General features: G+C 43.2%; 1 protein-coding gene across 4 annotated transcripts in view; it reads left to right on the forward strand.

The window, feature by feature from the left end:
• Window positions 1–9,367: 9,367 nt before the first annotated feature.
• CRLF1 (cytokine receptor like factor 1) overlaps window positions 9,368–16,216 on the forward strand; it is a 50,004-nt gene continuing 43,155 nt past the window's right edge. For 3 of the 4 annotated variants that reach the window (XM_083379444.1, XM_083379442.1, XM_083379443.1), the window contains exon 1: window positions 9,371–9,496. In XM_083379444.1, coding sequence (XP_083235570.1) covers window positions 9,442–9,496 — 55 coding nt within the window. In that variant the 5' untranslated portion in view covers window positions 9,371–9,441. Of the gene's footprint in view, window positions 9,497–16,216 lie in introns of all 4 variants that reach the window. The other variant, XM_083379445.1, reaches the window with a different exon arrangement.

Here is a 16,216-nt window from a genome sequence, read left to right on the forward strand (position 1 = left end):
ATGTAATCATTAGCAAACAGGGTGCGGACAAACCTCTGCACGAGCTCAGGAGATAGAGCTCAGAAGACAGGCACGTTTGCAGTTCCAAATTAAAAGCTGCATCAGACGTTTTGGCAAAATGGGTCTGTTTGTGGTTTATCTTGGAGATGGACTCATAGGTCAGCCTTTCTCAGTGTTGCCAACTTTAAGATGTGTGAACTTCAGCTCCCAGAATTCCCCAGCCAGCATGTCTGGATTAATGTCTGGATTAATTCAGTAAGGTTTAGCTCACCACACAAGACAGGTGGAAACTGAACGGAGAGTCAGACTGAAAATGTAGTGCTTGCATTCATGCAATACTAAGAGGACTTTTTTTAACAGTGCTTGTTTCTCTGCTTATTTATTTTATTGATTAGATTTTTATCTCACTTTTATTACTTTATAAATAACTCAAGATTGCAAATATACATAATAGTCCTGCCTCCTCCTTTTTCCCCCACAATGCTGTGTGGCATGTTTGGCTGAGACTGGCCCAAAGTCACCCAGCTGGCTTTCATGGCATTTTAATATTTTATAACATATACATATACACATAAGGTAAAGGTAGAGGTTCCCCCGCACATGCGTGCTAGTCGTTTCCAATTCTAGGGGCCGGTGCTCATCTCCGTTTCAAAGCCGAAGAGCCAGCGCTTGTCCGAGGACGACTCCGTGGTCATGTGGCCGGCATGACTAGACGCCAAAGGCGCACGGAACGCTGTTACCTTCCCACCGTAGTGGTCCCTATTTTTCTACTTGCATTTTTACGTGCTTTCGAACTGCTAGGTTGGCAGAAGCTGGGATGAGTAACAGGCGCTCACTCTGTTACACGGCACTCGGGATTCGACCCGCCAAACTGCCGACCTTCTGATCGACAAGCTCAGCATCCTAACCCACTGAGCCACCACGTCCCTCATACACATACACATACACGTACATATATACGTAAGTTACCCAAGTCACTTGATAGTGAGATTGATGGCATATAAATTTAATAAATAAATGAATAAGGTTTAAGCAAAGTTCCTGGTTATTCTGATCAACTTGAGAATTTTTTTTTCACCCCCATACATTCCTGTCTCTGTTATCCGAAATAGAGTTAAATTTTGCTGTATCATTCAATATGCAAAATACACAGCAGACTGATTGAAATGGCCAGTTAATTCTAGAATTTGTTCTTTTATAGCAGTGTTTCTCAACCTCAGCAAGTTTAGGACATATCTAGAGGTCAACTTCCAGAATTCCCTACCAACTCAAAGTGTTATAGCATAAAATCCACACATCTTTATATTAGTTACCATTATATTTTTATACTATTAAAATTTACTATTACAGGTAGTCCTGGACTTAAGACCACAATTGGGCAAAACATTTCTGTTGCTAAACAAGATAGCAGTTAAGTGAGTTTTTTGCCCCTTTTCACAACCTCTCTTGCCACAGCTGTTAAGCGAATCACTGCACTTGTTCAGATAGCAACACACGGTTGTTAAGCGAATCTGGCTTCCCCATTGACTTGGCTTGTCAGAAGTTCGTAAAAGGGCATCCCGTGACCCCGGGACACTGCAACCCGTCATAAATATGAGTCAGTTGCCAAGCATCGGAATTTTAATCACATGACCATATGGAGACCACAATGGTTGTAAGTACGACAACTGGTCATGGGTCATTTTTTTCAGAGCCATTGTTACTTCGAACAGTCACTAAATAAATAGCTGTAAATCAAGGACTACTTGTATTTAAAGTTTTATACTTCACTTGAAAGTTTTACACTATTGAATTTCAACAGCGATCAAGAAATATGGCTATTCTCCAAGGTCATCTCTATATTCCTAAGCCTAAACTTTGTAATAATAATAATAATAATAATAATAATAATAATAATAATAATAATAATAATAATAATAATAATAATAATAATAATAATAATAATAATAAAAGTTGGAAGGGACCTTGGAGGTCATCTAGTCCAACCCCCTGCTCAGGCAGGAAACCCTATACCATTTCAGGCAAATGGCTGGCCAGCCTCTTCTTAAAAACTTCCAGTGTTGGAGCATTCACCACCTCTGGAGGCAGGTTGTTCCACTGGTTAATTGTTCTAACTGTCAGGAAGTTTTTCCTTAGTTCCAGGTTGCTTCTCTCCTTGACACTTCATCAAATAATTCACACATTAGCCTGCAACTCCAGAGGAAACTGTAACCCTCCCATACTATTAAAATTAAAACAACACAGTGAAAGGCTTAAGGAGCTGAAGGGAAGCTGTCACTGAGTAGGCCCCTTCTGAATAAGTCTTCATTTTCACGGTTTCGTCTTTGTGGTGAAGAGGAGGAAGTGTTTTGGCTTTAATTCTTCCAAGGAGGGCGTGACTGAACCCTCCAGTTATTTCTCCAAGCTCAAGGTCTGCAAAGGCGAAGGAGTTTCCTCCTGGCAGCTTTGCATTCGCTAGATTTCTTTGATCCTTTCCTGGAAGGTTGGCACTGACGATGACGGGATCCTTCAAGTGCTTCTCACCCAGAGAGTGGGAGAATTGTTGTTTTTGCAAAGAAAACCGCCTGACCTTCCTTTTCTCTGACTCACTGCTCTGACTTAAGCAGCTTCCCACCCCAAGTGACTGGGATTTCACTCTTGGTCCTACCACTGTGCCAGCTCTCGTCGGATCTCCAGTCCCAAAACCCCTCTCCCCCTCCCCCCCCAATTGTCCCATTGGCACAATTTCTCATTCTTTAGCCCTCCCTGACAGCTCCCTCCCTTGGTATCGTGGTTAAGCCTCAGCAGGTTAGAAAGCAGTTGGTTGTGAGTTCTAATCCTGCCTTAGAGGCACGAAGACAACTGTACCCATCCTTCTCTCTCTCTCAGCCTAGGAAGAAGAGAAGGGGAAAACTACTTCTGAAAAACTTGCCAGTCATTTGTCCACCCAGTCACCAAAAGGCAAGATCTCCTTGAAGACACAACAACAACGACAACAAACTACCTATGCATAGCTGAATCCAAACATACAGGTAGTTTTCGTCTTACGACCATAACTGAACCCAAAATTTCCATTGCTAAGCAAGACAGTTGTTAAATGAGTTTTGCCCTGTTTTATGACCCTTTTTTTGCTACAGCTGTTAAGCAAATGTTTGCAATTGTTAAGTGAATCATGCGGTCACTAAGCGAATCTGGCTCCCCCCATTGACTTTGCTTGTCGGAAGCCAGCTGGGCAGTCTGCAAATGGGGATCACGTGACCCTGGACTCTGTAACCATCGTAAATACACGCTGGTTGCCAAGCCCCCAAATTTTGATCACATGATCATGGGGAATGCTGCAACGGTCATGTGAAAAATGGTCATTTTTTCAATGCCATTGTAAGTGCGAGCAGTCACTAAATGAATGGTTGGAAGATGAGGATTACCTGTATACTTTTTTTGTTTTGGGGACCAAGAATAACAGAACGACAGAGTTGGAAGGGACCTTGGAGGTCTTCGAATTCAACCACCTGCTTGAGCAAAGAGACCCTACCAGGCATCTTCAAACTTGGCCCTTTTATGACTTGTGGACTTCAACTCCCAGAATTCCTCAGCCAGACAAACTGGCTGAGGAATTCTGGGAGTTGAAGTCCACAAGTCATAAAAGGGCCAAGTTTGAAGAAGACCCCTGCCCTATACCATTATGGACAAATGGCTGTAAGAGATGGTGAAATACTTTTTTTTTGGGGGGGGGGGAGTGCCATTTTGGGGTGGGCGTGGGGAAGAATTTACAGAAGTGTTTTGGCCTTGCCTGCTACCTAGGGCTGAGAAATTGAGAGTGGCCAAGGTCATCCAGTTGCCTTCATATGTCATAGGTGGATCTAGAATTCCCGCTCTCCTGGTTCTGGGTCTGAGGCCTTAGCCACCATACCAAATCAACCCCTCCCTCCCAAAAAAGGAGTAATTCCATGCAATTAAACTAGCAGATGTGTTTTCTTGTCTTCAACCCAGGGCTTTTTTTCTCATAGAACGCTCAGAACGGAGTTCTGGCACCTTTTTTGGATGGAACCTTGTAGGGTAGGCAAGGCAGGTTGTATGACATGTGTGAGTTCCGGCACCTTTTTCTTTTACAAAAAAAGCACTGCTTCAACCTCTCCTCAACCCTCTGTCTTTGTATGGGAGATTAGTTTGAAAGAATAGAATAGAATAGAATAGAATAGAATAGAATAGAATAGAATAGAATAGGAACTTAGAGGTCAACTAGTCCAACCCCCTGCTCAAGCAGGATAACCGATACCATCTCAGACAAATGAATGTCCAGTCTCCTCTTAAAAATCTCCAGCGATGGAGCGCCCACGATTTCTTGTGGCAAGCCGTTCCACTGGTTGATTGTCCTCACTGTCAGGAAGTTTCTCCTTAATTCCAGGTTGCTTGTCTCTTTGATCAGTTTCCAACCATTGTTTCTTGTCCTTCCCTCTGGTGCTCTGGTGAACAACCTGGCCCCCTCTGCCTTGTGGCAGCCCCTCAGATACTAGAACGCTGCTATCCTGTCTCCCCTATTTCTTCCTTGGGTTGAACTTCTATATACACCATAACGGTAGTGAGGATGTAACGACCCAGGAAGAACAAAGCTGAAATGACTTTCAACCATTCATCTTGTCTATGGAGATTCTCAGTCTTCGGGGAAAAACAAGGGAAGTCCAGCCGCCTCTTGAAAAAGCACCTTTGGGATAACCATCCGACTTAGACACACAGCTGTCTCATTGTCCAGGAATCTTTGCAAATGCCCCTCTCTTCCTCCTAGCTTCCTTGCAGGGCTGTTTAGGAGATAAACTATACAGGAAGTCCTCAACTTAGGACCACAATTGAGATCAGAATTCCCATTAATAAACAAAGTGGTTACTAAATGAGTCATGCCCAATTTTATGAGTTTTTTTTTGCCATGGCTGTTAAGTGAATCACTGCAGTTGTTAAGTGACTCACATGGTCATTAAGCAAATGTGGCTTCCATCGTCGACTTTGCTTGTCAGAAGCCGGCGGGAAGGCCTCAAATGGCAATCATGTGTCCCTGGGATGCTGCAACCATCATGAATACAGGCACCCAAATTTTGATCATGTGACTGTACAAATGCTGCGACGGTTGTAAGTGCGAGGACCAGTCAGAAGCAATTCTTTTCAGCGTTATTGTGACTTCAGCCGCTAAAGGAATGGTTGTAAATCAAAGATAGTTCAAAAGAATGCAAGCCAAATCTGATCAACAAAGCCGGTTAGATGCCTTTAAAAAGTTTGGAAACCAGATAATTTCCCTTCCTGCCTAAACTCAGAAGAATGTACCAGTTGCATTCTTTTGGGAAACAGTGACATAGTATTACACATAATGAACGCACACTCAGAACCTCAAAAGGTATCTCTGAGGTCATCCAGACCATTCTTATGCGGTACCATACATTACAGAGACACAGTCATCTTTCCCTCACTATGTTCACAGAACACACTGGAGACCACGTCTGTTAAAAAACAACAACAAAAGCTGCATTTATCCAATCTGTGAAGTCTGATTCATGTTAAATTTCACTAGTCCACCCCCCATCTATTGTCTTGCAACAGAGGGATAGAATCAAGATCATGTGAAATGTTAATACCACTTTATAATAATACCACACTTGGAATACTGCAACCAGCTTTGGTCGCCACGATGTAAAAAAGATGTTGAGACTCTAGAAAAAGTGTAGAGAAGATTAACAAAGATGATTAGGGGACTGGAGGCTAAAATATATAAAGAACGGTTACTGGAATTTGGTATGCATAGTTTAATGAAAAGAAGCACTAAGGATGACATGATAGCAGTGTTCCAATATCTCAGGGGCTGTCCCAAAGAAGAGGGAGTCAAGCTATTCTCCAAAGCACCTGAAGGCAGGACAAGAAGCAACGGATGGAAAGTAATCAGAGAGAAACAACCTAGAACTAAGGAGAAATTTCCTGAAAGTTATAACAATTAATCAGTGAAATGGCTTACCTCCAGAAGTTGTGGCTGCTTCAACAGTGGAAGTTTTCAAGAAAAGATTGGATGAGCATTTGTCTGAAATGAGCAGGGGGTCAGACTAGAAGACCTCCAAGGTCCCTTCCAGCTCTGCTATTCTGTTATTCAATGAGAAAGAATCATGGCTTCCTTCACAATGAATCCTGCAGTAAGCTGATCATTCATTTTTTCTAATGCATATCCAGCTTCACTGGCTAATATATCGTTTGGTGTATTGTGCAAAGCCAGAAAATGGTTTAATTCAGGATATATACATATTGTGCGAACACAATTTCTGCATGCATAGAAGTATTCCATCATGTCTCAGGGAATTTACTTTCTGAACCCTGTAGGAATCTTTTGTATGTAACCTAAGCATGTTTAGTGAAGCCAGACAAACAGCAATTTCCAATGCAGGAAATCCTTAATTTTGCTCACCATGCATGTAATCCTTTTGTGTAAGGCAGTTGAGATTCTATTTTTTTTCCTCCTGGAGAAATGTTTCTGTGTGTGTGTGTGTGTGTGTGTGTGTGTGTGTGTAGGGGTAGTGTAATTGTTCCTTAGCTAGCAGAAATTTTCTTTTTTCTTTTTTCCAAATGATGGCACCCTTTCAAAAATCCTCTTTTCTGATTCTCTCAGCCAGCAGGACTTCGTATTTTTCCCTCTTAGAGCTGGAGAGTAGCGTGGGATTAGCAGACAATTGAATTTTGCTTCAGAAACTGCTTGATTTTAGTTTGAAAAATGCACAATCTGGAGAACTCAATGGGCAGGGCTCCCCCCCCCCATTTGAATTAGCATTGTGTAAAAAGAAGGGGTGGGGGAGAAAGGAAACTGCTCCAAATGCTCAGAAAGTCTTATACTGTACATCCAATCAATATTATTTCTTCATAGTTGTTTTATTTGTTACTGCTTATTAAATGTATTTGCCCCCATCTTCCACAAGGAGACTCTTGCCAATTTCTTTCTTAGGAAATATTTTTAAGAAGTTATGATTTCCTTATAATATGTTCTTTAAAAATGTTTCTTAAGTTATGATTTCCTTATAATAAGTTCTTTAAAAATATTTCTAAGAAGGGATTGGCAATGTTTGTTACTGGATGAAAGACCACAAGGAATTTCCAAAGTTCTAGACTAGCCTGGGCAGTTGAAAATCATTCCAGAAAGAAAATCACTGACTGATACTAGAGCTAAGGAGAAATTTCCTGACAGTGAGAACAATTAATCAGTGGAACGGCTTGCATCCAGAAGTTGTGGGTGCTCCATCACTGGAGGTTTTAAAGAAGAGACTGGACAGCCATTTGTGTGAAATGATATAGGGTTTTCTGCCTGAGCAGGGGGTTGGACTAGAAGACCTCCAGGGTCCCATCCAGCTCTGTTATTCTGACGGCTAAATACTTGCAAAGCTCCTCCACCTGCTGCTTCAGCAGAAGCCATGAGTCCAGCAAGTTCCCCCCAAGCCGCAGTCACATGGCACTGTTTCTGAACAAACTTAACTGGAACTTTGCTGAGATTCAGGCTATGAGATGGGAAGGAGAGAAGGAGATGGGAGGGAGGGAGGGAAGGAAGAAAGGAGTGGGAGGAAGGAAGGAAGGAAGGAAGGAAGGAAGGAAGGAAGGAAGGAAGGAGATGGGAGGGAGGGAAGGAAGGAGATGGGAGGGAGGAAAGGAGAGAAGGAAGGAGTGGGAGGGAGGGAAGGAAGGAAGGAAGGAAAGAGATGGGAAGAAGGAGAGAAGGAGATGGGAGGGAGGGAGGGAAGGAAGGAGATGGGAGGGAAGGAAGGAAGGAAGGAAGGAGTGAGAGGAGGGAAGGAAGGAATGAGAGATGGAAAGAAAGAAAGAAAGAAAGAAAGAAAGAAAGAAAGAAAGAAAGAAAGAAAGAAAGAAAGAAAGAAAGAAAGAAACTTTTGACTTACACAGAACTCTTGGCTCTGGCTTCCTGTGTTACTTCAAACTGGCACCGCTGAACATGCCCGCCAAAAAGTTTATGCTTCGCCTTGGGCGACTTCATCGCGACCATAAAGTACCTTTGAAGTTAATTAGCTGGGGGAAGCCAGCCGCTCCGATGTCCCGGAACGGGAGGCGGGATGGGGTGGGGTGGGGTGGGGTGGGGGGGTGGTAGGTAGGAGAGACAATTGCGGGACCAGAGGGCACTTTTCTTTATTGCAGCGTTTTCCAACCTTAGGAACTTGAAGATGCGTGGACTTCAACTCCCAGAATTCCCCAGCCAGCATAGCTGGCTGGGGAATTCTGGGAGTTGAAGTCCACGCATCTTCAAGTTCCTAAGGTTGGGAAACGCTGCTTTATTGTACCCGCCGTCTTTGGGCCCAGGAACAGACGTGTGTGTGTGTGGGGGGGGGGGAAGACCCTCTTTTTTTTGGGGGGGGGCGCATGCCGAAGAAGAGCATCCGCGGTCAAAACTACGCAGAGAGAGAAAAAAAAAGAGAGCGAGAGAGACAGACAGACAGACAGACCAGACACGGGAGAGGGGCCCAGGAAAATACCGCACCCACGAAAGAAATCGCCCTCCGAGCCAACCAGCGGGGCAAAAGATTTCTTCCACTGACTCAGAAGCGCTCTTTGCAGCTGCCGGTTGAGTAAGAGGCAAAAGGAGGTCAAAGGAAGGGAAAAAAAAGGGGGGGGGGAATGAGTCGGAAGATGGGCATTGTTTTGTGCGGGGAGGGGGAAAAGTTTGATTCCGGATCCCTCCCGCCTCTCCTCTTGCAAATCCAGAAGGAGCAGGCTGGTTCTCTATATAACAAGGAGTTGCGGGGTGGTGGTGTCTGGTTTTCGGGCAGGAGACGCGGGAGGGGGGGGGGGAAATGAGATATTTAGCAAAGGCTTGTTAATTCCAAGTTCATTTCTCTCTCCCCCCCCCCCACGCTCCACCAAAAGCCCACGGGGCGGGGAAGGGCGGGGTGGGGCGGGGAGTGCAAAAGGCATATTAGAGGACTTGTCAAGTTTGAACCGCTCAGACTAGCTTCGGATAAGCCCTGGTTTGCCTCTCTCTAAAGAGGGTGGGGGGGGGCGGGAGAAGGAGGGAGAGAGTAGAAAGGAAAGAAAGAGCAGGGGAGAAAAAAAGATTGGAGTAGAAGTAAAAAAAAAGAGTAGGAAAGAAACAGCAAAAGCAAGAAAAAAAATTGGGGTAGAAGTAAAAAAAAAAAGCAAAAAAACCTTCTCCCCCCACTTTGGCAAACTTTAAAGAAAACTTTGGGGAAAAGGTCCTTCGGGGAAAAAAAGGAACAGTTCCCCACCCACCCCAAAGTTATATATATATATATATATATATATATATATATATATATATATATATATATATATATATAGAGAGAGAGAGAGAGAGAGAGAGAGAGAGAGAGAGAGAGAGAGAGAGAGAGAGAGAGAGAGAGAGAGAGAGATTTTTTTAAAAATAGGTTCGCGTTCCCCCCCGTCCTCCCCAATTCCCCAAGCCCGTTTTTTTACGCAAGGATGAAACTTTTTCTCTTCTGCTTCTTCCTCGTCCCGCGAGTGGATTCGCGTAGCTGTAAGTAACGCGCTTGGCGGGTCCCGCGGACTCTCTCGGAACGATCTCGTGGCTTTTCGGAAGCGGGGACGAAGGTGGTGGGCAGATGGTGGGGTCTCCGTGGGGGGGGGGGAGAAAGGGGAGGGGGTTTAAAACGAGGAGGGGGGGCTTGGAAGAAGCAGGCGCGTGGAGGCCATCGGGGCGGGAGGGGGGGGGTCCCGTGGGGAGATATCCAACCCACCCACCCACCCACCGCCAGCTGAAAATAAAATGCAAAGATTTGACTTTAATACTGGAATCGATTCCTTCTGCGGCCCAATAATTCTATTCTGTTCTTTCTTTTAAGGCTTCTTTCAGTTCAGGCTCCAACATTGGCACATGCCATTGTAAAGTAGTCATCATCATCATCATCATAACACCAATAACCGCTGTAATGATCATATTGGTGAATCTTTATTTTTTTAAAAAGGAACGGCTGACGAAGCCTTAGATGTTCCCTTTTAAAAGCAGAAAAGAGACAAATCCTTTGCCCGTCGTCGGACTTTCTCTCGTGGGTTCCCCCCCCACCCCCTTTTTCTCTCAATTATCCTGGCTTCCATTGCTAATTCTTCAGGTTGTCTTTTTTTTTCCTTTTAAATGCCTCTAGAGATTAATTTAATCCTTCCGCACCCTTCTTCTAGATCTGAGTTCTCTTTTTCCCCTCTAAATTATAAACTGCCTCCAAGGGAGTGGGGGTGGGTGGGTGCGTGTTTATTTGTGGGTATCGCAAGGGAGGTGTTAAAAATTTGGAAAGCCTCCTGATATTGTGTGGGTATTTGGAGTAAAGTTGTTTTTTTTTAAAGGGAGGTGGAAAGAATTAAAACTGCCTAACCAAAGGCAAACACGCCATTTGTCTTGTCTGTCTGTCGGTCTGTCTTTCCGTCTGACTTCAGAATAAGAAAGAGGGGAAGAGGACCATTTTAATTTTAGATCTGAAAGTAGTGTGGGTTTTTTGTTTAAGGGAAGGTATTCAAATTCTAGGCATCCTCTTTTATTTTTCAAGCCAACAACATTCTGCTAGAGAGTCCTAATTGATGTATATCTCCATCTTCAAGTCTTCGATAGTAAAAAAAAAATATTTCTTCTTCACTGCACTTCCAGATCAGAGTTGGACAAGTTTTGTACTTTTGGCTGAGAGGAATATTTTATATATATATATATCCTCAACATGTCAGAAGTTGGAAAAAAATGGGCATCCAGCAAAACTTGAAATATGTATGTGTGTGTGTGTGGGAGGCTTACACACATATTTTTTAGAAAGTTTGCTCTGAGCTGATAGTGGGAAAACACGGTGTTCTTCTCTGGAATTATTGTTGGTGATGTGTGTGTGCCAGGCCAAGGAGGAGAGAGAGAATTGTTTTTAAAAAGCAATTTATTTAAGGCTACCACCCAAAGGATATTTTAATTTAGACCATAAGATTTGTGGTATGTAAAATGTGAAAATTGGAGAGAAAAAAATCTTATTCCTCCTTCTCAAACTGAGGCTCTGCATTTATTAAATTAAATGTCTGGGTGTATTAACTGGAGAGAAATTTTTCAATTGCTTCTATGTATAAATTGGGACAGTCTGAACCTTAAACCCCCTCTATTGCACTGCATCCAAAAATATTAAATCCAGAATTTTTTTCCACAGTTGTTTTAGTTTTAGCCATTAGGAATTTTTCTATTCTTGGGTTTAAGCAAACGTTTCCATTCCAAGTCAGTCTTAGAAAGAATTAATTTTCTTCATCTTTCTCCGGTCCCAAATGTTATGCCTTGTAATGCTGGTCAGACTTAATCCAGGGGAAAAAAGGATGAGCCAGGATTAGATCAGAGGCTTAATCAGGTCAAACATAAACCTTGCCTAATTTTTTTCTGACAAAACATGATGTATGAGACTATCTTGAACTGGGTCAAAGTTAGATACAGAAACTTTGTCTCATAGAGCATGGTCAAAAATAGTGAAACTTCTGTTTATTATCTTCCTGAATAATAATCCAGCTTTCATATCAAAAGAGAGAGATAGTCGTCAATAAATGATTTTTTGCCAAAAAACAGAACTGCCCCAAATTGAATGCAAGCAATGTTCTGTAGGATTTTAAGTCAAGGGTGTTTATGTCCAATGGTATGTTTTTTCTCCGAGAAGGGAGAAAATGACCATTTTGGAAAGGAATTGCAGATCCGCTGCTCTAAAAAGGAGTACTGGTGAAGCCCTTCTCCTCACTCATCCAATTCCTAGTATTTTAAATCCCACTGCACAGACCTTGTATGTTACCTCCTAAATAATTACCAGGGCATGTTATGGAATAAAAGCTTCAAGTTATGTTTTCCTCTGCTTTGGTGTAGTATCCTCTGGTTTGGATGTCTGTTACTGAAAAAAGAGTCATAGTTAGTTCTGTGCTGGAGAGCATTTCATGCAAAACTTGAGTAAACGATTCTCATTCTTTTTCTTCCTCTCTTTTTAAGAACATAGACAACCCAACACACTATTTTAATTAAAGTTTATGGACTAGCAGAGAGCCATGTACGATTGCTAATTTTCATCTGCCCTAACCAGAAAATTGATGGCACAGGGACATGCAGTCCATAAATATCAGGTTCTGATGCACTTCTGCGTGGGAAGTAGAGAAATCACCTTTTTTGCTTTTAAGGGAGTTCAGAAAATGTATATCTTGCTCTGCAGAGTGGTCTTCCCAGCCTACATATCTGCTGGAAACCGCACCATGCATGTCATCTTGCAAAGCACACAAATTATACAATTCCCCTCAGTTGCACAGGGATGAGATGACTTCTCCGCCTTCTTGGCTCTCTCTTTTCCCGATGTGGTGCCTTCCAAACTTTTTTCAGCTTTTGTTATTCCCTGCCTGTAACTGATTTGAAGATGGGGGCTGCAACCAGGCCTTTGAGCAGCCCCCCGGAGGCCGTATTCCAAGGGAACAGGAATTTGATTAAACGTCCTGTCACTTAACAAGCAATTAATGAAATGCAGTTAGCATGTGATGTTCCCACATTTTAATACAGGGCTGGGCAATGGTTTTTTCATACATTCCCCCAAAATTCTTTGTTGCACCGGGTGTACAAAAGCAGCAGCACCGGTCTGCAACTCTTTAAAGCAACTGCATCTTTTCCCAGCATCACATGGCAGCTGCAGAGGTTGCACGATTCCAGAAACCGGTGCTCCCCAGCACCTTTTCCGAATTATTCCCAAACTGCTGCACAGCTGTAATGGAATTATTTTCCCTTCTGTTCCAATACGATGGATAGTGTGGTGGAATTATTTGGAAGGGCTCCAGCAGCTGCAACCAAAATCAGGAAGCCCATAAAAACACGCAGTTTTGCACCATTTGCCCTGGTATGCCAGAGTAGAAAAAGTGGCCATAAATAATCCCATAGATGATGGTCATAAACCTAGACTTAAATCAGTTGAGAGCTTGATTCTCTTTTATTGCATTCAGTTGCCTTCCTTCCTTCCCCACTCATCTATTTCTATGGAGTCATCCATTTAAACAGGGGATTTTGACAGTGGAAAGACTGGAGGAATCTCTGTCCTAAAGAAGATTGAGCCCACATTTTGCTGTGGCTGAAAGAGTGTGTGTGTGTGTGTGTGTGTGTGTGTGTGAGAGAGAGAGAGAGAGAGAGAGAGAGAGAGAGAGAGGGAGAGAGGGAGAGAGGGAGGGAGGGGGAGAAAAAGAAAAAGGGAGAGAGAAAGAAAAAGAAGGAGAAAAAGAAAAAGGGAGAGAAAGAAAGAAATGAAAAAGAAAGAAATAGAGAGAGAGAAAGGATGAGAAAAAGAGAGGAAGAAAAAGAAAGAGAGTATTGAAGTGGTAGCATAACTGCAGGCAAAAAAAAAACACGACAAATCTTCCCTAGGCTAAGCTAAAATGGAGTTGGTGGTTTGGAAAAACTTAATGCCTTATTTGCTGGGGCTGGGGGCAGAAGTAAAATTAGCTTTCCCCCCACCCCTTTTGCCGGTATTCCTCTGTTGGGGCACTTTGTTTTGTTGGAAGAATCAGTCAAAAGCGAAGCATGAAACAAAACAGAACGTTCGCTGGTGTTTTATTATTTTTTTTTTAAAAAAACCTGAACACATCTGGCATCTCAAAATTTTACAAGGAGGCAAACCTCAAATCCTTGATCCTTTTGTAGGTGCCTGCTTGCACGTACCAATCAGAGGAAGTGAATTCCCACCAATTCTTTGCCGCTGGCTCCTGAGTCTTGCAAATGCAATATTAGGCATTTGTTTCTGGAGAAAATGTTATCAGATTCCCTTAGGCAGGAGGGAGGGATGCCTGGGAAAGAGAAGCTCGACACCCACTCAAAAGAGAGACACAAACGCACACCGCTCTTTATGTCTGGGACAGGAAGAATCTATTTCCACTTTCAGGTGAGAAATTTTGTCCCAGGAGTGATGTTTTTAGAGGGCACGCTGTGTGCACAACAAAATTCTGGTTGAGGTTAGGGTGACTGGACGCCCCCAGGCTAAAATGCTTCTCGGGTAAAACAGTACCTTTGTACTTAAGGAATGAAACTTAATGCCCAAATAGGATAGGCTCAGAAGAAGAAGAAGAAAAAAAACAGCATACCTGTAGGCTAGGATTTTCACTGTGGGGTTGGGCCCCATGGTGGGGAGTCGCAGCTGAAGCCCACCCCCTAACCCCTACCTCCTGAATGCCAGTATATATATATATATATTTTGGCTTAGGGTTTCTTTCTCTTCATTTGCATCAGCAAAAAAGATAGGAAACCAGTTAAATATTTACTTAGGATTGAATGGCCCGGCTAGAATAGATGAGTAGTTATAGCAAAGCACAAACCATCAGCCTTTGCTATTCATTTCTTGCAAACTATATTCTGACGCTACCCAACCTTCTAAAGGGGAAGGATTTATTTTGAGGCCTTGGATTCTTTCTCAACTCTTTTCCAGGTTCTGAAAGAGTCAGATTTGCACCTGGTTTCGTCTAAATTTAAGATGTCCAACCTTGACAACTTTAAGACTTGTGGCCTTCAGCTCCCAGAATTCCCCAGCCAGTCATGCTGGCTGGAGAATTCTGGGGGCTGAAGTCCACAAGTTTTAAATGTCTATGGCAGACATGTCAAACACAAGGCCCGGGGGCCGGATCCGGCCCGCAAAGTGGTTTCATGTGGCCCGTGAAGCCATCCTGGAAACAGTGAGGGAACGGCCCCCACTGCCTTGGCCCTGGCCCAGAGACCCTCCTCCTGCCAGAGACCCTCAGATCTGTCCCACTCCTGCCCAGGCCCCCATAGGCACCCTTGATGCGAACGATGTAGAGCTGGCCATGCCCACCCACTAGGCCATATGCACTCTAGCCACGCCCACCCAGTAGGCCACGCCCATCCTGGTCATACCTTTAAATGTGCTTTTTCAGGAGACAAATGGACTTCCTTGTTTTTCTTTGAAGACATTTCGCTTCTCATTCACTACTCAAGTAACCCTGAGGACACAGACAAACCTCCAAGTGGCCTCAACAACTCTCTACAAGAATGCAAATGACCACCAAGCTGTCTGCAAAGAATACAAATCCTTCCATTCCCCACCATTCAGTCAGAGCTGAAGAAGGTTCTTGGATGAGAAGCGAAACGTCTTCAAAGAAAATCAGGAAGGTCCAGTTGCCTCTTGAAAAAGCACCTTTGGGACAACCATGACCTGGGTGACTGAGAATCTCCATAAACACATATTCTTTAAAAATCTATGGAGCTGAGAAGAGGTGGCCAATGTCAGGTTGTACGTTCAAAATGCCGCATAAAATACTATATGTATTACACTTGGGCTTGTGATAGTGAGACAGAGTATAGATAGTCCTCGACTTACAACCATTCGTTTAGTGACTATTTGAAATTACAATGGCAATGAAAAAAACTCACTAATGACAGGTCCTCACACTTACAATCCTAATGGTTGCATGATCAAAATTCAAGTGCTTGGCAACCGGCATGTATTTATCACAATTGCATGAAATCAGTCAGCTTCAAGCAAAGTCAAGGGAGGAACTTGGTTCCTCCATGTGATTCACATAACAGGTGCAGTGATTCATTTAACAACCATGACTAAAAAAGGTTGTAAAACCAGGCACAAGTCATTTAGCAACCATTTTGCTTTGTGTTGGAATGCCAGCCCCAATTGTATTCACAAGTTGAGAACTACCTTTATGCAACCTTTCTGAGGTAAAATCCTGGGAGTTGAAAGGCCTCTCTTTCTTAAATGGGGCCTGCAGGACAAAATTCTTCTTCTTCTTGTGCCTTATCCATTATCGGATGTTGGCGATCATGTTGACGATCCTGTTTTTATTAGCAGCCGCACGAAAAAGTGTTGCTGGGTTTTGTCCAAACCAATCCCTTAGATTTTGAAGCCAGGATGTTCTTCTTCTGCCTGGACCTCGTTTGCCTTCAATCTTTCCCTGGAGGATTAAATGGAGTATACCGTATTTTTCTGGGTGTCGCATCACATGTCCGAACTTTCATTTTTTAATTGTTTTGATGATTTCCCTTGGCTTTTCCAGGAGGCTTATCACCCCCTCATTTCTGATCTTGTCAACCCAGCTTATACGTAACAGCCGCCTGTAAATCCAAATTTCAAATGCTTCTAGTCTCTTCAGGTGGCCTTCTGTTAGAGACCAACTCTTGACTCCATAGAGCAGGCCAGAAAAAATATAACATCTGACAAGCCTGATTATCAATCTTAAGCTTATGTTGTGACTGCAGAAG

Source organism: Vipera ursinii, assembly GCF_947247035.1.
Source record: "Vipera ursinii genome assembly, chromosome: 1".
In the NCBI taxonomy this organism is placed as follows: Eukaryota; Metazoa; Chordata; class Lepidosauria; order Squamata; family Viperidae; genus Vipera; species Vipera ursinii.